At 35.9% G+C, this 27,232-nt stretch overlaps 1 protein-coding gene across 1 annotated transcript in view; it reads right to left on the reverse strand.

Moving 5' to 3' along the window:
* Positions 1 to 20,927: 20,927 nt before the first annotated feature.
* ATMND1 (Mnd1 family protein) overlaps positions 20,928 to 27,232 on the reverse strand; it is a 276,194-nt gene continuing 269,889 nt past the window's right edge. Inside the window, exons 8-10 of the mRNA XM_089370879.1 lie at positions 21,798 to 21,842; positions 21,567 to 21,646; positions 20,928 to 21,355 (exon numbers count right to left, since the gene is read on the reverse strand). Coding sequence (XP_089227005.1) covers positions 21,320 to 21,355; positions 21,567 to 21,646; positions 21,798 to 21,842 — 161 coding nt within the window. The 3' untranslated portion in view covers positions 20,928 to 21,319. The remainder of the gene's footprint in view (positions 21,356 to 21,566; positions 21,647 to 21,797; positions 21,843 to 27,232) is intronic.

Genomic DNA, 27,232 nt, shown 5'->3' on the forward strand with positions numbered 1-27,232 from the left:
GAAAGTGGAAACAATACCACTCTTTCATCAAGCTTGATATAACCGGAATATAGCTTATCACAGGCTTCCAAAAATTCGCAAGCCATTTCCTCATATCGGAGTCAGACATTTCGGGAAAATGCCACTTCCCAATAAGAGCAAGGTTCTGAAGGCTTTCAATTCTGTCATTTAAATACACACTGTCAATCCTTAAGGCTGGCGGAGGGGGAGTAGTCTTGACAGGTTTACGGGCCTTATTATAGGATAAATTATTCCCGTTAAGGCACCAATCATCCTGAGACACCCCTGTTTTTTTCCGAGCTGACTGTTCAGGTTTCCGCGAAGAAACTTTCTGAGTGGATGGCTTGACCACCAGGTCATTTAAGTTCGATTTCCATTCCCCATCCAGCGAGGCATCACCCCATGCTCGCTCAGCGTCCTCAGTGGCTTTAATTAGGTCCTCCGTGGCAATGGAATCTGATGCACCCTCCATACGCCTCCAATTACTTACCTCGGGATTTGCTGGCAGAGTTGGTCTGTTACCAAATCTACATAAGTACCTAGAGCTTTGAAAGTTCAGCCTTCTGAGGGCAGAAAACCCTATGGGAATTTTAAATCAAGGCAAGTGAGAGTACAGAAGTAGGACTTCCTGAATCCCAAAGTGGAATGATCTGGAGGGAAAAGGACAATTATCCTTGTAAAATGGATTCGTGCATGTGACATCAAAACGGAAGATAAATCATGAGTAAGAGGACTGAAAGACTTACAAGACCTGACTGCATACGTGCTAGCTTACAGACTTGCGGGACGGAAATTAAAGCCCACTAGACAGGCAGATAGACATGCAGGAGATCAACACTGAGGGGTTTTCAAAGTTGTTAATAAACATTAATGGATTGCATTATATGTAAATTTTAGTTATAGTAATAAGCATTTTGATTTAGATTACAAATAAATTTGGTATTTTTTTTTTGTTAAGCTTGGCAGGATTGTCATTTTCGATTTTACATGTCCATTATTCACCTCACAGGGAGGGTAGTACAAGATTGGAACCCAAGATCTTCGGTAAGACTTCATTCTACGGCCATCGCCACTTGAGCTACTCCAATCAAACAAATTTGGCAAAATTCTAAAATATAAAAATAAATTTTTTAAATTATATTAATTAATTTCTAAATTGAAAAATTTTAAATCTAAATTATCCCAATTCTAATTCGAACTTAGTAACTATAGTGTATATCCAAGTTTCATATTGACACTTTCACTTGGGTGACGCTTTCGTTCTTATCTGAGATGTTCTAGAAGCAAGGAAGACGACGGATGCCATTATTGCACGTTGAAGGAAATATAATAATAATAATAAAATGTCAAAAAAGCATGCGTTGCCACGATGCAATGTACTTGTGAGAAAATTTCGGGAGGGAGGGGACGAAAATGAGAATCAAGGATTTATATTTCTTACCAGCCCATCAACGAGAAGGCACGATAGAGGTTGCAGAAGAGATGAGCATGAAGATTTTGGATGTGTTGGAGTTCATTCGCCACCATTTGTTGGAAGAAGAGGGCGAACTGGATTTTATGCATGAAGAATTGAATCCATGTCTTCATCTCTCCCCTCCTCGCCCGCCGCTAGTGGCGGTAGAGATTATCTTTGCGCCACTACCACTACCGGCGGCTCATGCCAAAATAGGAGCAGCAAATCAACGTCAGAAGAGAATGAGAATGAATATACACAACTACAACACTTTTCCTCTTCATCTGTATGCGCAGTTACGAGAGCAGAGGCGTTTAAGGTAAAGCCACAGGCACATGAGGAGCACAATGGAGAGATGAAGCAGATGAGCGCTAGTCACTACAGAGGAGTCAGGCGGCGGCCGTGGGGTAAATTCGCAGCGGAAATTAGGGATCCTGCCAAGAAGGGGTCCAGAATTTGGTTAGGCACTTTCGACACCGCGGAAGAAGCCGCTCTAGCATATGACCGCGCTGCCTTCAGAATCCGCGGAGCCAGGGCTCTAGTTAACTTTCCATTCGCCATAGCTTCCAATTCAGAAAATAGTTCGGCTGCGGGTCATATGGTGCGCAAGAGAAAGAAAAAGGAAACCGTGACAGTAGATTGGAGTGGAGGAGAGGACGACATGGGGTCAGAGGATCTGCAAACTGGTAAAAGAAAATAAAATGGGGAGCAAGAGGCGGAAGTGGTGCGCGGTCAATAAATGTTACAATAAAATATATTAATGCTATTGCAATAACGGAATGTGTAGTGCTGTTGCAATAACGTAATGTGTAAAAACATATTCGGATTTATTAAGTAGAATGAGTAAAAACATATTCTGAAACATAAAGTTACTTTGATAAAGTAAATCACTACCGCTGTTTTAAACTGACAATCTCAAAATTAAGAAAGAGATGAAATCTCACCCCTGTATTTTATATCAAATGTTTTTCAAATGTCATGTACTGTTTGATTTAAAAACATAGCTCAAATTGAGAATCTGGCCACGTTTCCCAAAAAAATGATAACTCAAAATTGTAAACTAGTGAAATTATGGAACAGTTATCAAATTTTCAAAATTATTTCTTAAAAAAAAAACTATAAACAACCTATCAATCAATATGGAGTAATCATTATTTATAATATGTAAAAATAAAAAATTCATCACCCTACTAAAATAATAAAAAAATTCAAAATTGCAACTCAAATCATCTCTATCAATTATGTAAATGATTCACGCGATAACTTTATCATCTTTTAATGCTTCAAATGTGATGCTGCAACTTCCCTTTTTAATGTCTAAAAATATAACTTCCCTCCTCGAGAAGTGAGAAATACTTGAAAATCTATGGAAAACACATTTTCTTAAATACATACTCTTTTAAATAGGAAAGAGTTAAGTGTCAAGTTGTAAATTTTATTTTCAAAAATAAATATGACCATTCATGTCAAAATTTAAAAATTCAACCAAGTCATGTGTAAGGGTAGCTAAGGGTAGCCAACTTGTGTAAGCGTAGCTTAATTGAGGTTAATCTCATTCATGCCCCAGTATAAAAAGTCAACTAAGTCCTATGTGAGGGTAGCTTAATTGAAGTGAGAAATACCGGAAGATCAATGAAAAACATATTTCCTCAAATACATGTTCTCTTAAAAATGAAAAGTCGGTAAGTCATATGTGAAGATAGTTTAATTGAAATGAGAAGTGAGAAATACTAGAAAATTTATGGAAAAATATTCTCTTAAATATGAAAGGGGTTAATTTGAAGTTGTAAACTCTACTTTCAAATAAACACAACCATTCCTGCCCAAATCTAAAAATTCAACCAAGCCACGTGTAAGGGTGGTTGACTTGTGTAATTCATGCCCCATATGTGAGGGTAGGTTAATTGAGGGTTAATCTCATACTTGGCCCGGTTAAGTTTTTTAATAATTCAAAATAAATTATTAATATGTATTTTGTGTTTGTTTTATTTATTTTTTATTATTAATTTATTTTGAAATATCTATATATATATATAATTTAAAAAATAATTAAAGGAAAAAATATTATCCATTTATATAATATTTGTTATTATTAAATAAAAAGCATAAAATTATAAATCATTCAAAGAATTATTAAAGAAAAAAGCATGCATATTATTAGTGTTGTAAAAAAATACTCAAAGAATAATGACATTATAATAAATATGAGAGTGAAGATTTTCATACTTATTTATATTGTGTGAAACTTTAGGATATTTTCATACCTGTTTTCATCACCACATTTCCCAAAAGGCAGGTGTTTTTAAGACCATTATCTCTCATGCCCTTAAAATCTCTATTTCTCATTTTCCTCCTTCCAAAAAAGTCCATCTAATTCAAGCTTTCAAAGCTAAAGGAATCACCAATGTTATTGCCAAGATTATATATAAAAAGAACATCATGATCGTCTTCAAACACCATAGAACCCTCATTAGGGGAATTTTGAGGTCTAAAATGGGCCTCCTAAGGAATTTATAAAATAATAGTGGAAATAATAAAATAAGATTTGATTACATCATCAAATTTTAGAGGGAAAAAATAAAAAACTATTTTTTCAACCCGTATTTTCAACTTATATCCCTATGGGTTTACTCAAATTTCGAGCGACAACACTCATTGGATGCAAAATTTCATTCCTCATCCAAGGATTACCCATGTTGCATGCTTTCGATGAACCCTACTACACAAAAACTGAGAAATACATGAACAATGTGATTACAATCACATTTTTACATGTATTTCTCATTTTTTGTATAGTAGGATCCATCAAAAGTATGCAACATGGGTACTCCTTAGATGAAGAATTAAATTTTGCATCTAGTGAGTACTCCTACTCGAAATTTGAGTAAAACCTTAGGTAGATAAGTTGAAAATACGAGTTGAAAAAGTACTTTTATTATTTTATTATTTTTAATTTTTTTACTTTTTTAATCCAAAAATGTTGAATCATCCCCCATGATTGACATCATCATCTTGAATCCTATTGGTTGTTATAAAGTCTATTTTGTTTGTACATTGTTCTTAGGAGGCTCATTTTATACCTCAAATTTCCCCTAATGCAAATAGTTATTTGAGTCAACCAAAGATAAATCGAACCCCATGAAAGGATCAGGTGTCTACCAAATTCCTTGCTCATGTAGTAAGTCTTACATTGGCCAAATTGGTCGCTTTATCATAACATGTCTTAAGGAGAACATGGCAAACCTCAACCATCACAGAATGGTTAGATCTTCTATAGTTGAGCACTCTTATAATACCAAGAACCTTATTTGCATGATGAGGCTCATTTCATAGCCTATATCCCTTTTCATAACTCTCGTGTCATGAGAGAAGCTTTCGAAATTGAAAAGGATCCCAATATTTTCAATAAGGAAGATGACTATAAACTTAGCCACTCTTGAAAGCCTATAATCCATAACCTTACTTCTTAACCCCTCCCTCCCCTCCTCCTCATTTTTTGAAATTCCTTTCTCCCCTTCCCCGCCCTTCCCTTCCCCTTCCCCCTCTCTTTTGATAAAGTTTCTTTCCCTCCCTCTATCTATCTATCTATCTATATATATATATATATATATATATATATATATATATATATATATAACCATCATACCTTATTCCAAAATATATACTAATAATATAGATCAATATAATATAACATTACTCCAAAAATAATTTTAGATATTAATCAATATAATTTTCTCTATTAATCATTATATATTTATCTTTTAAATTAATAAATTATAATAAACTTTAATCCCTATAAAATTAATATTGTAAATTCATTAAAAAAAACCATAATACTTTGATAGGTAAAATTTTTATTTATATATATAAATAATAAAATTACTAACCATATAATAATAATAAATAATATTTATATATATATATATATATATATATAAATCTAAAGTAATATAAATTTTTCTTCTATTAAAATTAAAATTTAATTTAATATTCTATTTTATCTATATATATATGACCATCATACATTACTCTATTATCTAATAAATGTATTATAATAATATTTATAAAAATATGATCATATTGAATTTTAATAATTAACCATATCACATTTAACTCATAAATAAATAAATTTGAATTAAAAATGGTCGCACTGGTTCTACCATTCAAATATTTTTTTTTCAGAGAGAAAATCATGATGTATTATATTAAGAGAATATAAAGATCTAAATACATGATTGTCGTTATGTGGACAAGGGCGGAAAATTACAGATTGTACCAAAAACTTCCACCGATAACCTGACAGCATATTGACCAGAGAAAAACAACACATAATACACCTCCAGGGAAGGCGAAAGTGAAAACCATCTATCGAGATAGATCTAAAATAGACAGGATCAACATAAGCCGCGAAGAAGAAGACGCATGAGACCAAAAAGAACTGCTAAAAAGAAACAGACCATAGATCTGAGATTAATCCGGAGAAGGCATGAAGGCCGATATTGAAACCAGGACAGAGGCAAGGGGAATCCTGGAGTCCTGAAAAATGCATTCGTTTCTCCATCTCCATAAAAACCAGCAAGTGAGGATGAATAATGAACGCCAGATAGGACGCTGAACACTCCACCATTTGAAGCCATCTTGAACAGATGAAAAAACCCGGTGAGAAAAACCATAAATCAATGGGCATATACAACCCCAACGCATTTACTGCCCATGAGCAAGCCACTTATTTGTTGTCGATGCCCATATCAACCAATATATATGGATCTATTTGTTCATTAATGTACAAGGAAAGATATGCCACCTATCAAATTTAACCGAATACATTATCAGACATGTGAGATAAACTACATTGTCAATATATATGAAATTATTCATCCATTAATATGTGGAACATTATAAGTCATTAATGAAAAAATACCTCCACATATACTACTCTCCTCATTAATGAACAAATAACTCCATATATGCATACTACTCCTCATTAATCAACAAATAACTCCATATATGCATACTACTCCTCATTAATCAACAAATAACTCCATATGCATACTACTCCTCATTAATCAACAACATTAATCAACAAATAACTCCATATATGTATTGTCTGCGAATACCCATAGCTAGTAATACGACGTTCAGAGACACCACATAAATGAAACGAAGTCTTTGTCGAGTGCCATCATTCAATGTGTGATGGATCGTTTGCCTTCCATAATGACTATACACCATGCCACTGAACACCAAGACTTTGATATGAGCCCTTATTTAATGTGCTCGGACTTCTAGTAGTTGCTTCGTACATTTGTCCTTATCCCTCTCATTAAATTTCGAAGAAACCATGGGACAGAAGTGCTTGTTTAACGGCCTAAGTGTAACTTTTCTGTATTTTTATAATGTAGAAATTTTAATTAATATTTACCAAAAAAAAATATTAATTATCAATGTAAATGTAAATTTTTTAATTAATATTGACCAAAAATTTTAGTTATCAATGTAAAAATTATAATTTTAAGGGGTTAAATGTGTATAAGTTAAATGTTTAAATTTTTTTGGAAAATATTAAATGATTTTTTTTAATAAAGTTGTGATTTTATTAAGAATTATGTTTTCTGATTTTAATGAAGATGATTAAAGAATCACCTTATTAGATTACGATCTTCAAATAAGTTAAAAAAATAAGGTCATATTGACATTTTTATTCTGAAATTGTTCATATAAATTCATATTTTAAAAAATAATAATTTTAATGAGGTGATTTTCTCAATTGATTTTGTGTGATTAGAAATTGGGAAATTTATAATTTTAAGGTGATAATTTTACATAATATAAGTTTTCTAGAACTAGAAAACTTTTTAAAAGCATTTGTTGGATTCAAAAATATGATTTAAATAATGGAAATTTGTCTTCTTACCAAAAATCTTGTCACTAAATCTTAATTTAAGAAAAACAAAAAATCACTTAAACTACACCCTTATAAAACAATAAATCATATTACATAATGCACTCACAATATTATATGTGTAACATACAACTCTATCATATCATTTTCATACATGTATGTATCTATTGAAATTAGATCCATAACCAAAAAAGGTAGGGATTGAAACCAAACTTGCTATTTTGTTCTTATTCAAAAAAATCAAAGAATTAGTAGATGGAAGCATAATGTGAATTTATTTTTTCTCGATTATCTAAACATTTTAGATTTAAGATTTTGAAAAATGTATGAAAACATGTCAATATTTTTTCCTTATAACATGTCAATAGTTTGTTTGTTTGTTTTTTCGGTGCATATTGTAATTTAATATGGTAACAACGCAATGTGTAGTAGATAGATATATGAGAATCATGGATTTTATAATGGGTAAAGTGTCAAGGTATTTTAGGTAAATTTGATTTGGTTAAGTTATCGATGGTTTTTGAGCTCCAAGTTCTTGACCTGTGTTATTCATATGGAATATAGCCTATTTAAAGAAGACAAGATTTCAGATAAATTTGTCCTAGTGGTCATTGTGATCCCAAGTAATGGTGTCATTTGACACCACCACTTCCCTCAATTTTTTATCCTAACAACTGCTATTAGAGCCTGGTGAATATTAGAATTGTAGTTAAAGTTTTTGTGTGTTGATTAAAGCATAGTTATGAATGGCTAGGAGTTCAGGAGAGTCACTCACTAAGCATGTTGGAAAGAAGTGTTAGAGAGTGTTCAACCTATTATTACTAAAGTTTGAAAGAAGCTAAAGTGAGGTGTGGGCATTAATGGAGCCAAAACATGAGCCTTAGTCTTCTGGAGAAGGAAATATTCCCTAGAAATGAAGATGATGATGGTGGGGATCAAAAAAAGCACGATTAAGTTACTCAAGCATGTGGCTTCATCTAATGGTTTCTAAGAGAAGGGTGATATGGTGCAACATATGGTGTGTCGGTCGCACCTTATAGATTGTGTTGGTGGCCATGGAGGCAATGGGTGTAGAGGAGTTTTTACCCCACATATGATATTCCATAAAAATTATTCAAGCCCTAGATGGAGTTAGAAACCACCTCATTGATGTAGAAATAATATGTCTTGAGGCACAACTAGTTGAAGGCCACAAACTAAGAAGAGGTGGAAAACCTTGTATTCTTTCAAACTGGGGGTAAGAAACCCTTGATGTCCTCCATCCAATGCCACCACATGATTGAGACACTCCATAAGAGACATCGCATAAAGAAGGAAATGGTAATGAGTAGTGCCATCCATGGCAGAGAGGTAGCAATCAATGAGGGAGGATAAGTCTTTTGGGCAAGTTAACAAACACTAAGGTTTGTGTTGAGGCTCAAATGTGATATTGTTGGATTAAGTGTTCTACGTTGCATTTGCATTATGAGCAAGGGTGTATTTAGACGAGTTGCGATCAGATTGTGGTTGTTGATGATATTTAGGCAGCGAAATATGGCACAATGGTATGTCATCAAAGCCATAGAGGTGGAGCATCTTCCATAGTTAAGTTAGAATGGTAAGTTGGTACATGGTTATAAGCATCACAAGTATTGACAGGTTTAGCTTAGGATGTGATCAAAGATGTGGACAAGTAGGAGCTAGTAGCAAGAGGAGTTCCGAGAGACATCAAGTCACCTAGGAAGGTGTACGAATCAGATTCCAAGGGACTACTCTATAATCATTTTTCCACTACAAGAAAAATACCTTCTAGTGGAGGTTATAATAGAGATTTTTAGTGTTATAAAATTGGAAAATTTTGTCAAAAACCATTCGATAAAAAAATTGTTTGTGATATTGTATGTTCTAGTGGAGATTATAACGGAACTTCATCAAAATTAGAAAAATCTAAGCGGTCAGAGGTTTTAGCAGATTTCTCTCTAGTAGTGCACTTCATGGAATAAGTAACTTTGGTGCGCTACATATAGAAACGCACCAAGCTGCATACATAACTAAAATCACCGAGGTGTTGAATGCAAAGAACAATAGTGCATAACATATACCACATCGGTGCTAATAAATAAAAACTCCCTGGTGCGTTCTTGTAACGAACGACACGGGTGCATGAAAAACAATAATTTTTTTGTCGGTGCTTTTATGTAAAATTGTAGTGTTGATACGTATCATTTGTATAAATACACTGGTGTTTTAATATATAAAAGGCACAATGTTGTTATTTTTCATAATGCACCGAGGCAGGAAATAATATTTTGTAGGACCAAGGTGTTAATTCTATGAAAGCACTGGTGTGTTAAGAATTACAATGCACCGGGATGTTAATTGCAAATAATACTGGTGCTTGAAGAAATAAACGCCTTGGTGTTGTCCATTTTCCGAAAGGCACTGGTTATGCAAAAATGTGTCATGGTGCTTTTATATAACACAATGCACTAGTGCATTTTTATCTTATGGGCGCACTAGATTTTTGCATCATATTTTCTCCTTTTTGGAAACATTGACCTGTGACAATGCAATTATTGTAATTTTTTAAAACCGTTATTCATTGAAAAATCAACATATATCTTATAACAGTATTCATATAAATTAAAATTTGATTAGTGCATTTGTATATGATGTTTGGATTAATTTGTTATATTATCAGATTTCACATCTCTTCATTATAATGTTTAATCATCCATATATTTAATTAGTTGTGTAAAATTTCACAATGACATTGGATAAGACAGTTGAATAAATTAAAAGTATTTTATTATATATCAACAAGAGACTTTTTTCATAAAAAATGGGACTGTTATTGGTAACCCCTTGTCTTTCAATTAGGACACTATGTCCATTACATTAAACAAAATGTCTGATTTTCACAGAAAATTATTTCAAAAAATACAACGGGTTGCATTGATATCCAAATAGATCATCATTCTTCATTGGAACTGTTGTTAGTGCTCGAGCTACTTCCATGACTTGGGTTATTTGGAGGAATTTTTTGTTTAGTGCATCAATTATTTTTGTTTTCTTGATATTGTTCCATCTAAAAACATAAAAATAAAGTCTAACGAGTGTATCTACACTGGTGAGAATAATTAATATTTAAATAAATAATATACATCAATGTAAATCGAACAGGAATTTACCATAGAAAGAAGTGACTCATAAACTGTGCACATGGTTTCAAAATGAAGTCTCATGCCTTGTTGCAACAAGTCTTCTGTCAGCGTAGTTTCATACTTTGTTTCTTGCATGTTTAAACCCCATTATAAATCATAGATTTAATATAAATGATTTTTTTTTTCCTTTCTATTAATTATAAACTTAGAGAAGTAAAACAACATAAATATTTACAAATTCCACAATTAATTTTTATAGGCCAACATATACTCACAACCCTTATTTAACCCAATGTCAAACAATTCTTCTGATGGCTCTTCTTTGTATGTTAGCACCTATTTGAAAAAATTCAAGGATGGTTGTTGTAAAACAACTTAAAATATACATAAACCTTGAGTTGTTATAAGGAAATACTAACAATTACTCACAAAATTTGAAATCAACCGTTTTCTTCCTTGTCATCATGTTTTATGCGCTGAATGAGTTCCATTTTGTTTTCTTTTCTACAAGAAAATACTTGAAAATTAATATTTAATGCTAAATTATTTTTTATATGTGTACAAATTCAATCATGATTACATACATTTGAAGCATGTTGTTGTTGAGATGGCTCTTTCTATGATGCAATTATGTCCATTTCTTTGACCATCTATTTGTACATTTTTTTAGACATTCCTATTGTCATGTTTCACATATCAGCTCGTTGATCATTTGAGATTTTTATAATCTTCTTGAAAAAAGTATTAAACTATTTTTATATTGATATATGAAAACTAAGTATAACAAAATAGATATTAATAAACGAATGCTTTATAGTAATATATACATATAATTCTAGAAAATCATTTTGATTAGGAATATTACCTTTTGAATGATTTTTTTCTTTCTATTATAACTAATGGTTAGGGAGATAACCTAGCAGACCTGCAGTGTGGGGGGGAATGAGCAAAGTACTGAAAGATTCCAAGAAGGCCATTTGGCCCCAATTTCCTATAACATAAGGAGCATTTTCATTGCATGACTTAGGTCATGCTTTCACAGAAGTTGATAATGTATTATGTCTACAACTACCAAAGTTCCCGGGGAGGCAATATGATCCCTTTGGTGTTGTAAGTAATTTTACTACAATGGTTAAAATAAAAGTATTTTCCCATGAAGAAGATCTCTTTGATGATGTTTTTCTGCAGAAGAACACCTTCAGAGAGGTTCAACATACAGCATGAATTCTTTTTTACCAAGAAAATTTCTAAAATTTTGACAATTACAGAAAACAGAGGTTATCTAAAGTCCCATTGGACCAATTTCTCATCGAAACAATAAGGGAGCCTACTCCCAGTGTTAGTATAAGTGAGGATTCAAAGACTTCCAGCAAATGCAACTGGCACATCAAAGCAATTTGGCTAATAAAGAACAGTTACAGGGTATGATAGAATTGCATAAAGACGATCCCAAAGTTGGGGAGTTTATCACAGAGGCACTTGCTCTCAATTCCTAGCTCTTGCAATAGAAAGAACTACTATGCCAGAAGATTTCGCAATGGAATTCCCATTGCGAAATGAGCGATAATATTACAAATCAAGTCGTAGAATTACGACTTGAGTATGATTCAATTTTTAAGAAGGTCTCAGACTTCTTGAACTGGCAGAAATCAGAAGAATGAAAAAGAGCATACATGCCCAGAGTTGATGAAACGCACAAGGAAATTTTATTCGCGAAATAGGATTCTCGGCTATCCCTAGCAACTCAGATGGGATGGAAGTTTCACCATATGGACGTCAAGGCAACCTTCTTGAACAGGGTGATATAGGAAGAAGTGTACATAGAACAGCCAAAGGGCTTCGAGCCACAAGAGAGGCACACTCATGTGTGCATATTGAAGAAAGCTTTATACAAACTCAAGCAGGTTCCCAAGGCATGGTAAGGTAGGATTGACATCTACTTGCAGCAGATGGGATTCATCAAGAGAGACACATATTCCAGCCTTTATTATTTGATGGTAGAGGGTGAGCCACTCATTCTAGGTTTGTATGTGGATGATCTCTTTTTTATAGGATCATCAAGGCTCATAGAGGACTACAAGAGGAACATGGTAGCATTGTTCCAGATGAAGGATTTGGGGTTGATGCACTATTTTCTAGGATTGGAAGTATGATAGAAAAATGGGGAGATTTTCCTTGGACAAGGAAGGTATGCTATAGATATTTTGAAGAGGTTCAAAATGCAAAATTGCAGACCCATGTCTATACACATGATCACCAACTGGAAGAAGATAGATGCATCATATGACAAGGATGTCGACCCCACCTTATATATACCGCTGATTGGATCTCTCATGTATATAGTCAATACGAGGCCATATATTTTCTTCGTAGTCAACACCCTTAGTCAATTCATGGTAAAACTGAAGAGGGTACATTGGGCAGCAACGAGGCACATTCTAAGGTATGTGCGTGGCACAGTTGAGTATGGGTTAAGATATACCCGAGGAGATGATGTCAGATTATATGGATTTATAGATGCAGATTGGGCAGGCAATTTAGTGGAGAGGAAGAGTACCTTTGGGTACTGCTTCAATGTTGGATTAGGAATAGTTTCTTGGTGTAGCAAGAAGCAGAAGTCAGTAGCACTGAGCTCTGTAGAAGCAAAGTATATGGAAACAAGCACAACTACGTGTGAAGTTATATGGCTTCGGAAGATGCTAGTAGGCTTGTTCAGGGATAAGATGGAGGCAACTAGTGTCTACTATGATAATCAGAGTTACATAAAGCTCTCTGAGAATCTAGTGTTTCATGACAAGTCGAAACACAGATATTCGATGTCATTTCTGTGAAAATTTGGAGACCCAAATTCCCTACTACAACAAACTGATATTACTTCTACTTGTTAATCCATGCAAGTTATTTACTATGTTCTACTATAAATATCGAAGTAAATACAACTACAACCTTCACAACTTTAAATAATATGTGGAAACAAGAATCTGAGCAAGAAAGAAATCACACACATAAGTGACACCGTTGTTTTTGGACCAATTTCCCCGGCAAAACCCAATGTAGGAAAACCGGTGCAGCAGCTGAAGGTTTGTATTATTAAGCAGTAATTTCTGAGTACAATTCTTTGGATGCCCAAACTAGAAATCCTATATAGAGATTTAACTGGACAAAAAGTAGTGAGATGATCTCACCCTGCCACTGGAAAATTCGGCATTGATTTGCGCTAGAGATGAGCCTCTACGCAGTAATGCGTCACACCCACGCAGTCACTATGTCACTGTTGTTGGGACTGCATTGCACCTCCTCTGATCCTCTACTAGCTGGAAATTCCGACCTTCTGTCCTCCCGGTCTCACACCCCGGCTCCGACACTTGATCCCGACTATTCCTTAGTAGAATTTCAAACTCCCTCTGAAGCTTTGCATTGCCACAACGTAGCTCTGCGTGGATCTGCATCAGCCTCTTTGGACGTCTTTCTGCCCTCTCTGCCTTATACTCTCCGTATCAGGAAAACTTCCTCTGGAAACTATCCCTGCCCCTCACTGCAAAAAATAACCTCAATCACTTCTCCGACAACTGATATGCTGCTCTCTTTAGAAATCAATCTCTTGATCTCTGACTTGATATATTTTTCAAATGCCCATCAAGCTTCTTCTTATAATATTCTCGTTGAGAATCAGCGGCTCAGATTAGATTATAATCAATGGCTTAGATCATTTTGGCTCGATCCTCGTCTTCTTCTAGAATTTTCACCCTCAATTTAATTAATACCCTTTAATTATTTTAATTTCCTAAGTTTAGACATAGGCATCCATTAAAAGAAATCAATTATTTAATAAAACAGTCTCTAGGTGGAATTCCCCAAAAAGATTTATGGGTATTCTGGAATACATGTGTCCTAGCCTCCTTGCAAATTTTGAGGCTTAGAGCACATCTGATGCTACCAGAAATCAACACTCCCTCTTAGCGAGGAATGTGCTCTAATAATGCAACCTACTGAAGCATCACCCTTCTCTGTAACATCTCCCTCTGCGTTGTTGATGTCTAACATCAATACCCACCAACTGCTGCGGAAATGTTGCATCTGTATTGCTGCTGACCTTGTCACTGCCAACATTGCATCTGTACTACAACCCTTATAAATGTTGCATTTGTGCTGCTGCTGGCCCTGCCATTACCAACGCTGCATCTGCACTGCAACCTTCTCTAACTGTTGTTGCTACTGCATCAACAACAAAAAAACATCCATTAATTACTGAACAGGTGTTCAGTATGATGCATCTGCTGATGGAGTTCCCACTGCTGCTAGTCTCTACATTGTTACTGAAGCCACTGCATTGCTATTAACTCTGCATTGTTGCCAACTCTCCTCTACGTTGCTCAGTCTCTGGCGCTCCTAGCCACTGCAACTGTCACTCTAACACTCCTCTGTATCAACTGACCCGATCCATCATACTACTTTTAATATGGGCTCCCTTAGCAAGGTATTGATCCAAGAGGTGGACTCCTCAAGGATCCTGCCCATCTACAGTTCTTTCGAACTATAGTACTAGATTACCCCACCTCTCCCCTGGAGATATTTGGGAAATCATGGTGAACTCCTCTTCCTCGATATTTGCGGCTGCAACCTGCGGATCATGTTTCCCATCCTTGTCCTTCTTGAGAGGACACTGCACTAGAAACATTTGATCTTTGAGACATCCTTCTTCTTTCTTCGTTGTTCTTGCCACCCCTCTGATGCAAAGGTTGCATTCTCTTCCTCCTCCTTAGGCTTCATCCCACTGTTGTTGTTGCCATCAAGTTTGCACTTGACTAAGTCTTGCCTCATCTCTTCCTATTGAAGAGCATCCCACATTCCTTCCCAATCCAGTAATTTCTCTCTACCTAGGATACTCTAGACAAACACTTGCCATTCTTCTAAAACTGAATTCAGGGCCAACCTTACTATCTATGTAGGTTAAGTTGTTGATCCTACAACTGGCAACTAATCTCGAACTTCCCAAAGCTTTGACAGGAACGGATCAATGTGTTTCCCTTTCTCCATCCTAGTTGATCCCAACTTCTCCTCCAAGTACATCTTTCGTTGCTCGGAAGATCCTTGATATAGCGTAGCCAAGGAATCCCGCATCTCTTTGGTTGTCCCTTTGCCAGCAATGTGACATACAACGTGATCCCTCACTCCATTGAGGATCAACCGCTTGGCCTTCACCATCTCGGCCTTGTACTTTTTGAGTGGATCTGCATTACCAAGTAAAACTACCACACTATTGACGTACATCTTAAGATCGTGCTCATCCAGAAGGCATGAGATCCTAGCCTTCTAGATCACATAGTTGGATGCTCCATCCAACCGATCTTGATCTCTCAGCCTATTAGCTGCCATCTCTGCCAAAAAAAATGTCGAACTGCCTCCTCTCTCTTGTTGCTCAACAATTGAGAAATTAAATTCCCTGGCTAGGAATTCTCTGAGGAAGAAATTCCCTCCAAAAGTCTTTCCTCCCTTCTTCTGACGTTTTTTTTGCCACAACAACTGCTGCAAAAAATTGCGTCTCACCTGAAGATTGCTCTGCGTTGAAGCTTCTACTGCGTTGCTCCCTTTGTTAGTAACAAATCTTGATATGGAAATCTTACCTCTGTCAACTCACTAAGAGATAGATCTTCCTTGAGAATCTTGCCCTCTTGGCCTGGACTGCGCAATCCATCTGGGTATTCGATATGCTGCCTACGCAACACTTCAATCTCCCTCCTCTTCAACGCTCGGCTCTTCCAATTTTCTCTCTTGCTTCACCTACGCTCTGATTACCATGTGAAAATTTGGAGACCCAAATTCCCTACTGCGGAAAGCTGATATTACTTCTCCTACCTGTTAATCCATGCAAGTTATTTATTGTGTTCTACTATAAATATCGAAGTAAATAAAATTGCAGCCTTCATGGCTTTAAATAATATGCAGAAATAAGAATCTGAGCAAGAAAGAAATAACACACACAAGTGACACCATTGTTTTTGGACCAATGTCCCTGGAAAAACCCAATGTGGGAAAACCGGTGCAGCAGTTGAGGGTTTGTATTATTAAGCAGTAATTTGCGACTACAATTCTTTGGATGCCCAAACTGGAAATCCTATACAAAGATCTAACTCGACAAAAAGTACTGAGATGATCTCACCTTGTCACTGGAAAATCCAGTAATGATCTGCATTGGAGATGAGCCTCTGCGATGTACTGCATCACACCCACACAGTCATTGCGTCGTTGATGTTGGGACTGCGTTGCACCTCCTTTGATCCTCTGCTGGTTGGAAACGTCGGCCTTCTATCCTCTCGATATCACACCCCGACTCCAACACTTGATACCGACTATTCCTCAGCAGAATTTCGGACTCCCTCTGAAGCTTTGTTTTGCCACAGCATAGTTATGCGTGGCCCTGCATCAGCCTCTCTGGACATCTTTCTGCCCTCTCTGCCTTGTACTCTCTGGATCAGGAAAACTTCCTCTTGAAACTATCCCTGCCCCTCACTACAAGAAATCACCTCGATCACTTATCCGGCAACTACTACGCTGCTCTCTTTAGAAATCAATCTCTTGATCTCTCACTTGATGTATTTTCCAAATGCCCACCAAGCCTCTTCTTATAATCTTCTCGTTGAGAACCAACGGCTTAGATTAGATTCTAGTCAATGGCTTAGCTCATTTTGGCTTGATCCTCGTCTTCTTCTAGAAGTTTCACCCTCAATTTAATTAATACCCTTTAATTATTTTAATTTTCTAAGTTTAGATTTAGGCATCCATATAAAATTGTTTCCGGTTGGAATTTCCCAAAACGATTTCTGGGTATTCTGGAATACATGTGTCCTAGCCTCCTTGCAAATTTTGAGGCTTGGAGCACGTCTAATGCTACCAAAAATCAACAATTTCATCAGAGATTATGTACAACGTGGAATAGTCCAACTACAGTATGTTCCCACAAAAGTGCAGGTTGCAGATATACTCACGAAAGATCTAGGAATAGTTAAGTTCGTCTATTTAACAAAAAAGATGGGTATATTAGAGAACATGTTTTAGTAACAAGGGCATATTGCCTTGGATGATTCTTAATTGCAACAACAACAGATGAGAGGGAGCTACAGTGCATATGCAATGTTGGCAGCAATATCGCAGTGTCAGTAGCAGCACAGATGCAGCGTATATCAAGTTTGCGTAGTGTGAAAATCCTATCACTGCAACAACTAATTTATTTTACCTACTTATCTTCCCAATAAGTTATTTATGAAAATCATTCAGTAAACATTAAAATAAATTTTGTTGCATATATCACACCATAATACAGAAACAAACACATGCATAAGAATTAACACATCGACACAAATATTTTGGACAAAAGTCCTTGGAAAAACCCAATGTGGGAAAATCGGTGTAGCAAGGGAGGGTTTTATTATTCAACAATTCTTCAATACAACAGGCTGCCAAAATGGCTTACCCAACAGAGAGAAAATTCTTCAGCACTTCTCCCAGTCTCAACGTCAACCTGGCTGACCTTTGCATAGCTCCAAGACCCTATGCGTCAACCCCTGCCTCTCTACGTCAGCACTGGGCATCTCTGTGTCACCCATGCAGGCCCTCTAGTGATTGTGCAGTCTGCTGCTTCTGCGTCTGCCTGAGAGGTTCTGCATCTGCCTCTCCAACCTCTGCGTTATTCCCCTGGTGTTGTTCTCGACTCTCTGTTCCATACTTGCTGCTCTCAGACCACTAGTTCGAATTTCTCAGCTAACCCCACTCCAAAAATCGAATTGACTGGTCTCCCTCGGTGTATTCTCCAACTGACCCTCAAGCCTCTTCTTATACTTTTCTCGTTAATCCTTCAACGACCGAGATTAAATCTCTAATCAATGGCTAAGATTAGATTTTGCTTGATCCATGACTTTTGGAACCTTCTAACCCAATTTTATATTAATACCCATTAATATTTTATTTTTCCTAAGTTTAGACTTAGGAACTCCATTAAAAATATTAATTATTTTAATATCTCCCAAACCATTTTTGGGTCTTGGAGACCTCATGTGCTTTAGCCTCTCCACCAATTTTCATGGCTAGAACACATCCGATGCTACCCCAAATCAACACGTAGTGGTTGGTGAACAGCAGCAGCCAAACATCAGCAGTGTGACAGAAGATGATGCAGAGACAGGGTGTCCAGTAGCACTAGAACACATTCCTCACTAAGAGAGAGTGTTAGTTTTTGTAGCATCAGATGTGTTCTAGCCACCACATTTGGTGGAGAGGCTAGAATACATGAGATCTCTAAAACCCAGAAATCATTTCTGGAAATTCTGCATAGAAGTGTCTCAATTAAATTATTAACAAATTTTTAAATATTTCCTAAGTCTAAACTTAGGGAATATGGTTAACTAATCAAAACTATTTGAGATAAGGTGAGAATCATCTAGAAATTCACATGGATCGATCCAGAGATGATCCTAGCCATTGATTAAGTTTTAATCTTGGTCATTGGTGCTCCAACAATGGATTAGAAGAGGAGATCGATGTGGTGATGGAAGATACACCATTGTAGATACTCAGTTGCCCAGGCAATTTGATTTTCTCAGTAGCAATAGTTCAATAGAGAAGATAGAGCCAGAGGGTGAGTAGCAGGTGGAAGAGGAGGGCAGGAGCATTCAGAGAGGAAGGTTTCCAGTCCCCGAAAGAGGCAAAGGAAGGAAGGTTGAAATTCTCAAGGACCAACGTAAGCTCTGCGTAGAGGGTGACGCAAGAGACTCAGTGTAGAGGCTGTGGAGGTAATTCGGAGGCAGAAAATAGCTGTGGGGTGAGAGAAAAATCCTCACTAGATTTCGTCAGTATTTTCTTCAAATTAGATCACCAGTTAGGCATCTAAATAATTGTACTCATAATTGTTGTTGAAGAATAATAATAAAACCCTCATCTGTTGCACCGGTTTTCCTGCATTGGGTTTTTCCAGGGACAATTGTCCAAAATAACTGTGTCAAAATTCTTATGTGTGCTAGAATTTCTCAATTTCCAATATTTTATTTTCCGCAATATTTTTATGGTGAAAATTGCAGTTGTGATTTTATTCGTTGTTTGTCGTAGCAAATAAACTGCATAATTAAATTTTCAGTTAGAAGAATAATTTCTAGTAGCTGCAATAGATAAAATTTCATAGCCTTGACCTTGAGTTACTCCAACACTCATCAACAATCAAACCCTAGGTCTTGAGCCCTTGTTTGTAGGATTCTTCATAGAAAGCAAATTGCTTCCTTATAAAGCCTTGAACCAAAATAGTGTCTTTCTTGAAGACCTCACATTGAGATCATTTCATACTATAACCCTAGAATACCTATTATAAGTGATATTTTTCCTACCGAGACTCCTCCCATTGGTGTAACTCTGTAAAGAGCAAGGGGTTTTGGCTGTGTTGACAGTGGACCACTACCCCATTGTTGCTTATATGTCTAGTTTATACCTTGTAGGGTTTCCCTCTTCAGTATAGATTTTGCAACAACGGCCCACTTAGCATTCATTGCATCAAGGGATGCTCACAGAGGCAAAGAAGTGACTTCGATACTAGTAAGATGAAGCACACGTTAATCATAATCAAGACGTGCACCCAATAACCAATACTTTGCAGAAATTCACCCAACCCAATACTCATCTTGCTTAAGGGTACTTTACCATGAAGATTTTCCCCATAGTCAAGCGCACTCAACTTGCTACCCCACTTGAAACATCTTATCAAGTATTGTGTCTTTATAAACTATTCATTAAGAGCTCCCTTCTCTTTATTTAAGCCTGTGTGGGGTTTTCTCAGTCCAAAATTTTGATCATGTTTCAGGGTTTACGGGGTAAGGTATCAAGTCATCCAGCACAATGGTTCTCCTACGAGCATTAGTCATAATAACAAAATTTTCTAAGTTTGAATGCTAGCACTCACTACAACTGGTGATCCTCACAGGTGTGAAGAAATCTTGTCTATGAAGGGTTCGTTAGGAGAAATGCTACAGTTTGGTGCTCCACCTAACAGCATATATGAGTTTTACAAGAACTCGGATCATGCAAGTTGAAAAATGTAGCATAACAGAAGTAAAGGCAATCCCTTGAGAGTCTTTTATTTCATATGCATATTGAATGGCAAAGGAATAATGACCCTAGACCACGTCATAACTATAAGAGTGCCTTTGTATCCTCCAATCCTGCTAAATACCATCCCATTTATTCGTACACAAAGTTGCCACCATTTTTGAAATTTTCATTAAGTGTGAAGGCAATTCCTATGCCCCAGTCCAAGCCCAGATGCAAGCTGGCACATGAACTATCACCACCATTTTCAGAATCCACAGAAGGCAATATTAGGCATTTTGTAAGTGCCAGAAAACATACTACAGTGTAGACAAGGACAATACGCAAACCATGTACATGTCCAAAAATCAAATATTCTTGTTTCCTTGAACGAGCTATCATCTATCTTATATGAATGATCTAGGCATCTGATCAGAATATTTGTCGAGGATCTTGAATGTGACAAAATATTACATTTAATATCATAAAACTTCAAAACTGAAAGAAAGGAAATGTCTGGAGCACTTGAAATTATTGTGAAGTGACCATCCTTGGAGAATTGTATTAAGTGCAATCCTTGCCTTAAAGGAAGTCAAACCAACAATTTGACTCTAAGCTACCAATCCTTGATTTGAAACAAGAGTTTCCACTAAAATATTATCTTGGCCAAGTTAATGTGCTGCCACTCTAGCATATAGTCTGCCATTTCTCTAGCCTGACTTACATAATCATAATATGCACCAATAGACAGTGACATTATTCCAGGTAGTCAAAAGACTCGGTAATTCCCACCTGCCATAGATTACAAGTCAGTCAATTAAGAGACCACGGTTTAACTGGTACAAGAACTACTTGAAAGTTATTATAACAAAAAAAAAACTATTAGTACTTTCTACAATCCATGCTTAATGAGAAGTGAATCAATGCATATATATGATAAGCTGTTTGAATATTCAGAAGGAAAAGAATAATTTAGAAAATGTTTCCATCTTGACCATCTAACCTCCTTGTATAAATGTTCAAGCCGTTCTTTAGCTTCAGGGAAGTTTGCAGAACACCATTGCTGTAAAGCAAAAATATTGTCTGCATAAATGCATAGTTTGGTAATTAGTACATGTAACAAGAAGATCGAAAATTGAGTAATCCATGTAAAGGGGTAACAATGTCTATGAAGCTACAAGTTCCCAATAGTTTTCAACTAGATTCATAAGAAAAAAACCAGCTAGGTAAAAACCTGTCCATCTATTCGCTGCTTCATGAGCAACTCCAGTTGCATTTCCTGACACCACAAAACAAGCATGTTTATGAAAATGTTTATACTGGAATGTTAATTAGCAATCCAAATCTCCAAAAAATTATGTAGATCCTTGGCTTTATTAAGGGTGCATTACCACCTAAACTAACATCCAAGTGGAAAACCCAACCATAGATGCCATCATTGGGTAATGGATGGGAGTTGTATCATTGTCACCTCAATATAACTTCACTTTTGGCTGGCTCTCACAAAACTGAGGGAAGTATCCCTCTAATACAATTTATTATTAGGAGAGACCAAGTAAATCTTAAGTATGATTTAGTCAATAAAATCAAAGCTACTTCACATACAATTGAAGCCCATGAGAAATATAACTTATAAAGTAAAGGATTCACTAACTTAGTGATGTAATGCTTTAACATGAGCATCCAAGAGGAGCATAAATCACTACAATCCCCTTAAACTTTTGTATGTGTTATCCCCTGACATGTATGAGTAACTAGAGGATTTTTTTCACTTGTGACTTTTATCGTAATTAGTGGTTCCACAAACGAGATCTATGGATACCCATGGATGGGCATTCCTTGCATTTGCTTAGCTAACCCTTGTGATGACATGTTTTGATGGAGATTGTACCATGCAATGTTATATATTATGCTCTTCCTCTTACACATGATGATCTTTCCTTTTGGACATGGGTCATGAGGCATGGTGATTATTGATGTATTCTATAATAGCTCATTACACTCTAAATTTTTGTCTATTACTAAGTTGTACTATGGTGTTTTCATAATTTACCTCTAGATAAGTGTCTTACCTTATGAGTCGAGTTGTACTACTAGCGACCTAAGTGTGTGTTTCATGTTATTTTCCCTATCCATTTCTCACACCTTATCATTTCATCACCATTTTGATGCATTTTCATTTTCCCTTTTCTTCATTGACTTATAAAATGTCATTGTAGCAAGGTCCTGTTGCCACACAATCTAGCAAGGGTCCTAAGAGGGGTACAAAAGGGACAATTATTAGACCAAATGACAACAATGGGACAAAAACCCAGTGTCACCTTAGCCAGTGTCCGTCGCTCTTTATGGACTTTCACCAATGGGAGGAGTCCCGGTTTGAGGGAAATCACTATTAATGATGGAAACAATGACTAGGAATGATGTGATTTCCGAGGCCCATTCAAAGGAGAGGCTCAAATAAAGGATCAATAATTCAAGAGAAGCAAAAGGGCTCTCCAAGAAAGACCTATGACGAGACCTAGACCTAGGGCTTATGGTATTCAACGATAACAAGGAGACCTAAGGTCAAGGCTTCAAAGAGATAGGGACCTTTCAAGAAGCTTTGTAAGATGGTTATATCTCTATATATAAGCTTTCGCTATGCTTGAGAAGGACCTAGGATGGGACCACTAGAGACCTAGGGTTTATGTATAATTTTGGGAGTGTTGAAGAATGTAACTAGTGTCGGTCTTCATAATTGTACGTGTCAAAAGAAAATTTATTATTAAAGAAAATGACTTACTAAAGCATGGGTTTCATGCTTGGGTCAATGTTTCTTAGGTCAAATCCTCCATTGAAGGCTTCTAGGTTTTGTCTTGAGTCATTAGAGTCATTGTCATTTTTGTTAGACCCTTCTTGGGTTTTTGTATCATGTAAAAATAATTATTTTTGAGATTGAGAGCTCGGAAATTCCGCAGTTTGTATTTTTAAGTCTACGTTTCGAGTCTAGAACAAGACTCATCTTCAGGACTAAATCTACAAAGAAGAGAAAAGATGGAGGTTATAAATATGAGATGCCACGCAGTTAGGGTTGGGGATTCGACCAGTCAAAGAGATTTTTTATTTAATTTATCCATTGACCTTAGAAGTATATGTTTTTTTATTTTGTTTTCACATTTAATTAGTAAGTTTTATTTTAATTTAATTATAGTTCTTTTTTGACATTTAGTATAGAGTTAATTTTTCATTATAATAATTATTTGAATTTTGATTTTTATAAACTAATGTATTAGATTATGTTATTATATTATAATATAGATCTTTTTATATAGAGGAGGAATGACCTGTTATAGAGTTTTGTGAACCCAACGTTTCGGACTACTAAGTGAGTCCATCCTCAGGGGATGTGTCAATAGATTTTAAGATATTAGTGATGTATCCAAGAGCTGTGTTTCAGAGTATAAATATGAGGTATGAAAGGAATACTATAAGAAATTTAGTCAGCTCATATCTGATTAGTTTGTTAATATATATTTTATTTTATCTTATTTATTTTATTATTATTATTATTATTTTTATTTTTTTTTATTTTTTTTTAATATGATTTAGGATTTACTAATTTATATAATTGAAAATCTAAACTCTAATGTTCGCAAAGTTTGATTTGTTTTTAACTTGAATTATTCCAACTCTTTTTTCTGAACCGAGAAAAAAGAGTTGGAATAATTCAAGTTAAAAACAAATCAAACTTAGCAAACATTAGAGTTTAGATTTTCAATTAAATAAATTAGTAAATCCTTAATCCTATTAATAATAATAATAATAATAATAATAAGATAAAATAAAATATATATTAACAAACTAATCAAATATGAGCCGACTAAATTTCTTATAGTATTCCTTTCATACCTCATATTTATACTCTGAAACACAGCTCCTGGATACAACACTAATATCTTAAAATCTATTGACACATCCCCTGATGAGGAACTCACTTAGTAGTCCGAAACGTTAGGTTCAGAAAACTCTATAATAGGTCATTCCTCCTCTATATAAAAAGAATTTCGTCACCTGTACGGATTCATTATTTAACAATATAGATCTTATTAATATTAATATTTAATATAATTCATATTAATACCATATTCTAATATGAATCCTATTCATACCTATTATAAGTATATGACTTAAGTATGATTTTAATAAGCTAATGTATTAGCTTTATGTTAATGTATTTTAATATAAATTTTATTCATACTTAATTTAAGAGATCATGTTATTAGAAGATATAAGTAATATTAATTATGTATATGATATTAGTAATTATTATTATTAATATTACTGGGGTAACAAAGGGTTAAAGCCAAAGAAGGGAGGGGCAAATGAATGGAATCCCAGTAAAAGGGATTTTTACTCAGGTGAAGTATGAGAGGTTGATGTCGAAACAGAGGAGAAGAGCGAAAATGTGATAAAACATTCATGGGAGAGATTCGAAGGAGGCGCAGAGGGAGGAGAAGAGGGGTTGATAAAGAGTGGTAAGGATGATAAGAAAGGGGAAAAAACCTCTTTATTCCTTGGTATCGCGGGAGAGAAGGGAAATCCAATTTCTGCTAATTTCTAAGCCTCCATCCCTATTGAGGTTGTGAGGGTGTTTGATGATTTCAAGGGCCTCCCGAACTTTATGCTTAAAACGATGTTTTTCATTGGCAATGACCTTAGTGTCATCTAGGCAGATGCGGTGGTTGGTCTTACCTACATGCTCTGCTAAAGCTGACGATCGAGTTCTTTCATTTCGGAGATCAACACCATGCTCTTTAAGCCTAATCTTAAAAGGCCTACCTGTTTCCCCAATATAGTATTCTCCACACCAAGTCGGCCTACATTAGGGAAATTCAACCCAGAAAAAAGGCTATATATAGAGAGGCAGTTCGACCTATTTGGAGTATTCACTCAACAAGTTCGATCTTCAAGGAAGAGAGGCAGAAAAGAGAGTAAAGAAGTTGGAGAAGGACAAAATTTGTTGGGAAGACCTAATTCGAGTTTCTGGGTCATCTATCTCTCGCACATGCAATGTTTTTCAGCAGTTGCTGGGGACAAAATTTTGTGTCTATTGTAGGTCTGAAATTGTGTCTATTGCAGATTTAAAATTTTGTTGCTAGGGGCCGAACTTTTGGATTGAAGCTGAAATTTTGTGTCTATTGTAGGTTTGAAATTTTCTATCTACTGCAGGTCTAAAATTTTGCTGCTGGGGGGCAGAAATTTTGGCTTGAAGCTATTGCTGGAGAGTCGTTACTTGGAAACTTTGACAAGAATAATATATTGAAGGGAAGGGCTCACTTGGTGGTTGGAGGAGGTCACTGTCTAGGTCGAAGAGGTCTTGAAGATGTGAAAATTCGTAAACCGAAATCCCTACTGCAGTAACTGATGATATTTCTCCTACTTGTTAGATTTACATAAACAAGTTATTTGCAGTTTCCTACGGCAAATATTGAAATACATACACTGTAGGGAGGCTTAGGCACATGTATTCCAAAGAACCCAGAAAGCGTTTTGGGAAATTCCACCCAGAGATGATTATATTAAAATAATTAATATTTTTAATGGGGTTCCTAAGTCTAAACTTAGGAAAATTAAATTATTAATGGGTATTAATCTAATTGTCGGTGTAACTTCTAGGAAAAGACGAAGATCAAGTCAAACAATTTGAGCCTTTGATTAGGAGTTAGTCTAGGTCATTGTTTGTCCAACAGGAAGATATAAGAAGGGGCTTGAGGGTCATCTGGAAAACACACCCTGAGAGATCAAGGAAATCGATTTTCTGAAGTGTGAAGTTCTCAGGAGGAAAATTCGATTTAAGAGATTTCTTACAGTAGAGGGGCAGTGAGAATCTGGACAAAGGAATTTCCGAAGAGTACAAGGCAGAGGGAGGACAAAAAGACGTCCAGAAGAACGCTGACGCTGGCTCACGTAGTACTGACGCAGAGGCAGCGCAGTCCTTGAGGGGAAGTCGAGTTTCCTACTAAGGGAAGTCAAGTTACAGTTGCCGGAAGCTGGGGTGTGAGTCCGAGAGACAGAAGATCGATTTTCTCAGCCAGCAGAGGATCCGGAAGAGGGGCAACGTAATACCCAGGAGGGGTGAGGCAAAAACTGTCGAGAGTGACCAGTTTTGCGCAGAATCCATGCATAGGGTGACGCAGAGCCTCCAGTGCAGTAAGATCAGTCACTAATTCTCCCCGTGACAAGGTGAGATCATTTCACCAATCTTTTGTTCGGTATTCTCTCTGTATTGGGTTGCTAGTTGAGCATCCTAGAATTGTACTCAGATTTTCTCCTGCATAATAATAAAATCCTCAGAGATGTTGCACCGGTTTTCCCGCATTGGGTTTTTCTGGGGACATTTGTGCAAAAATAACGGTGTCCTATGTGTTTGAACTTTGTATTTCCTTTCTCAGTTTCTATGTTTCAGAATCATATTTAATTTGGTGTAGGCTTCTTCAGTAATTTGCATCAATATTTCAAGAAGAAATCTGAAATAAGCTTGTAATGTAATTTACAATCTAGGTGAAGTAGATTCAGTTGGTTGCAGTAGGATTCTCGAGATTTTTAGATCTAGGAATTTGTACAATGTGAAAATTCCTAAACCGGAATCCCTACTACAGTAATTGATAATATTTCTCCTACTTGTTAGAT

The sequence above is a fragment of the Pinus tabuliformis genome, chromosome 6, assembly GCF_031772625.1.
Source record: "Pinus tabuliformis cultivar Carrire ecotype Pingquan chromosome 6, CPIR1, whole genome shotgun sequence".
Taxonomy (NCBI): domain Eukaryota; kingdom Viridiplantae; phylum Streptophyta; class Pinopsida; order Pinales; family Pinaceae; genus Pinus; species Pinus tabuliformis.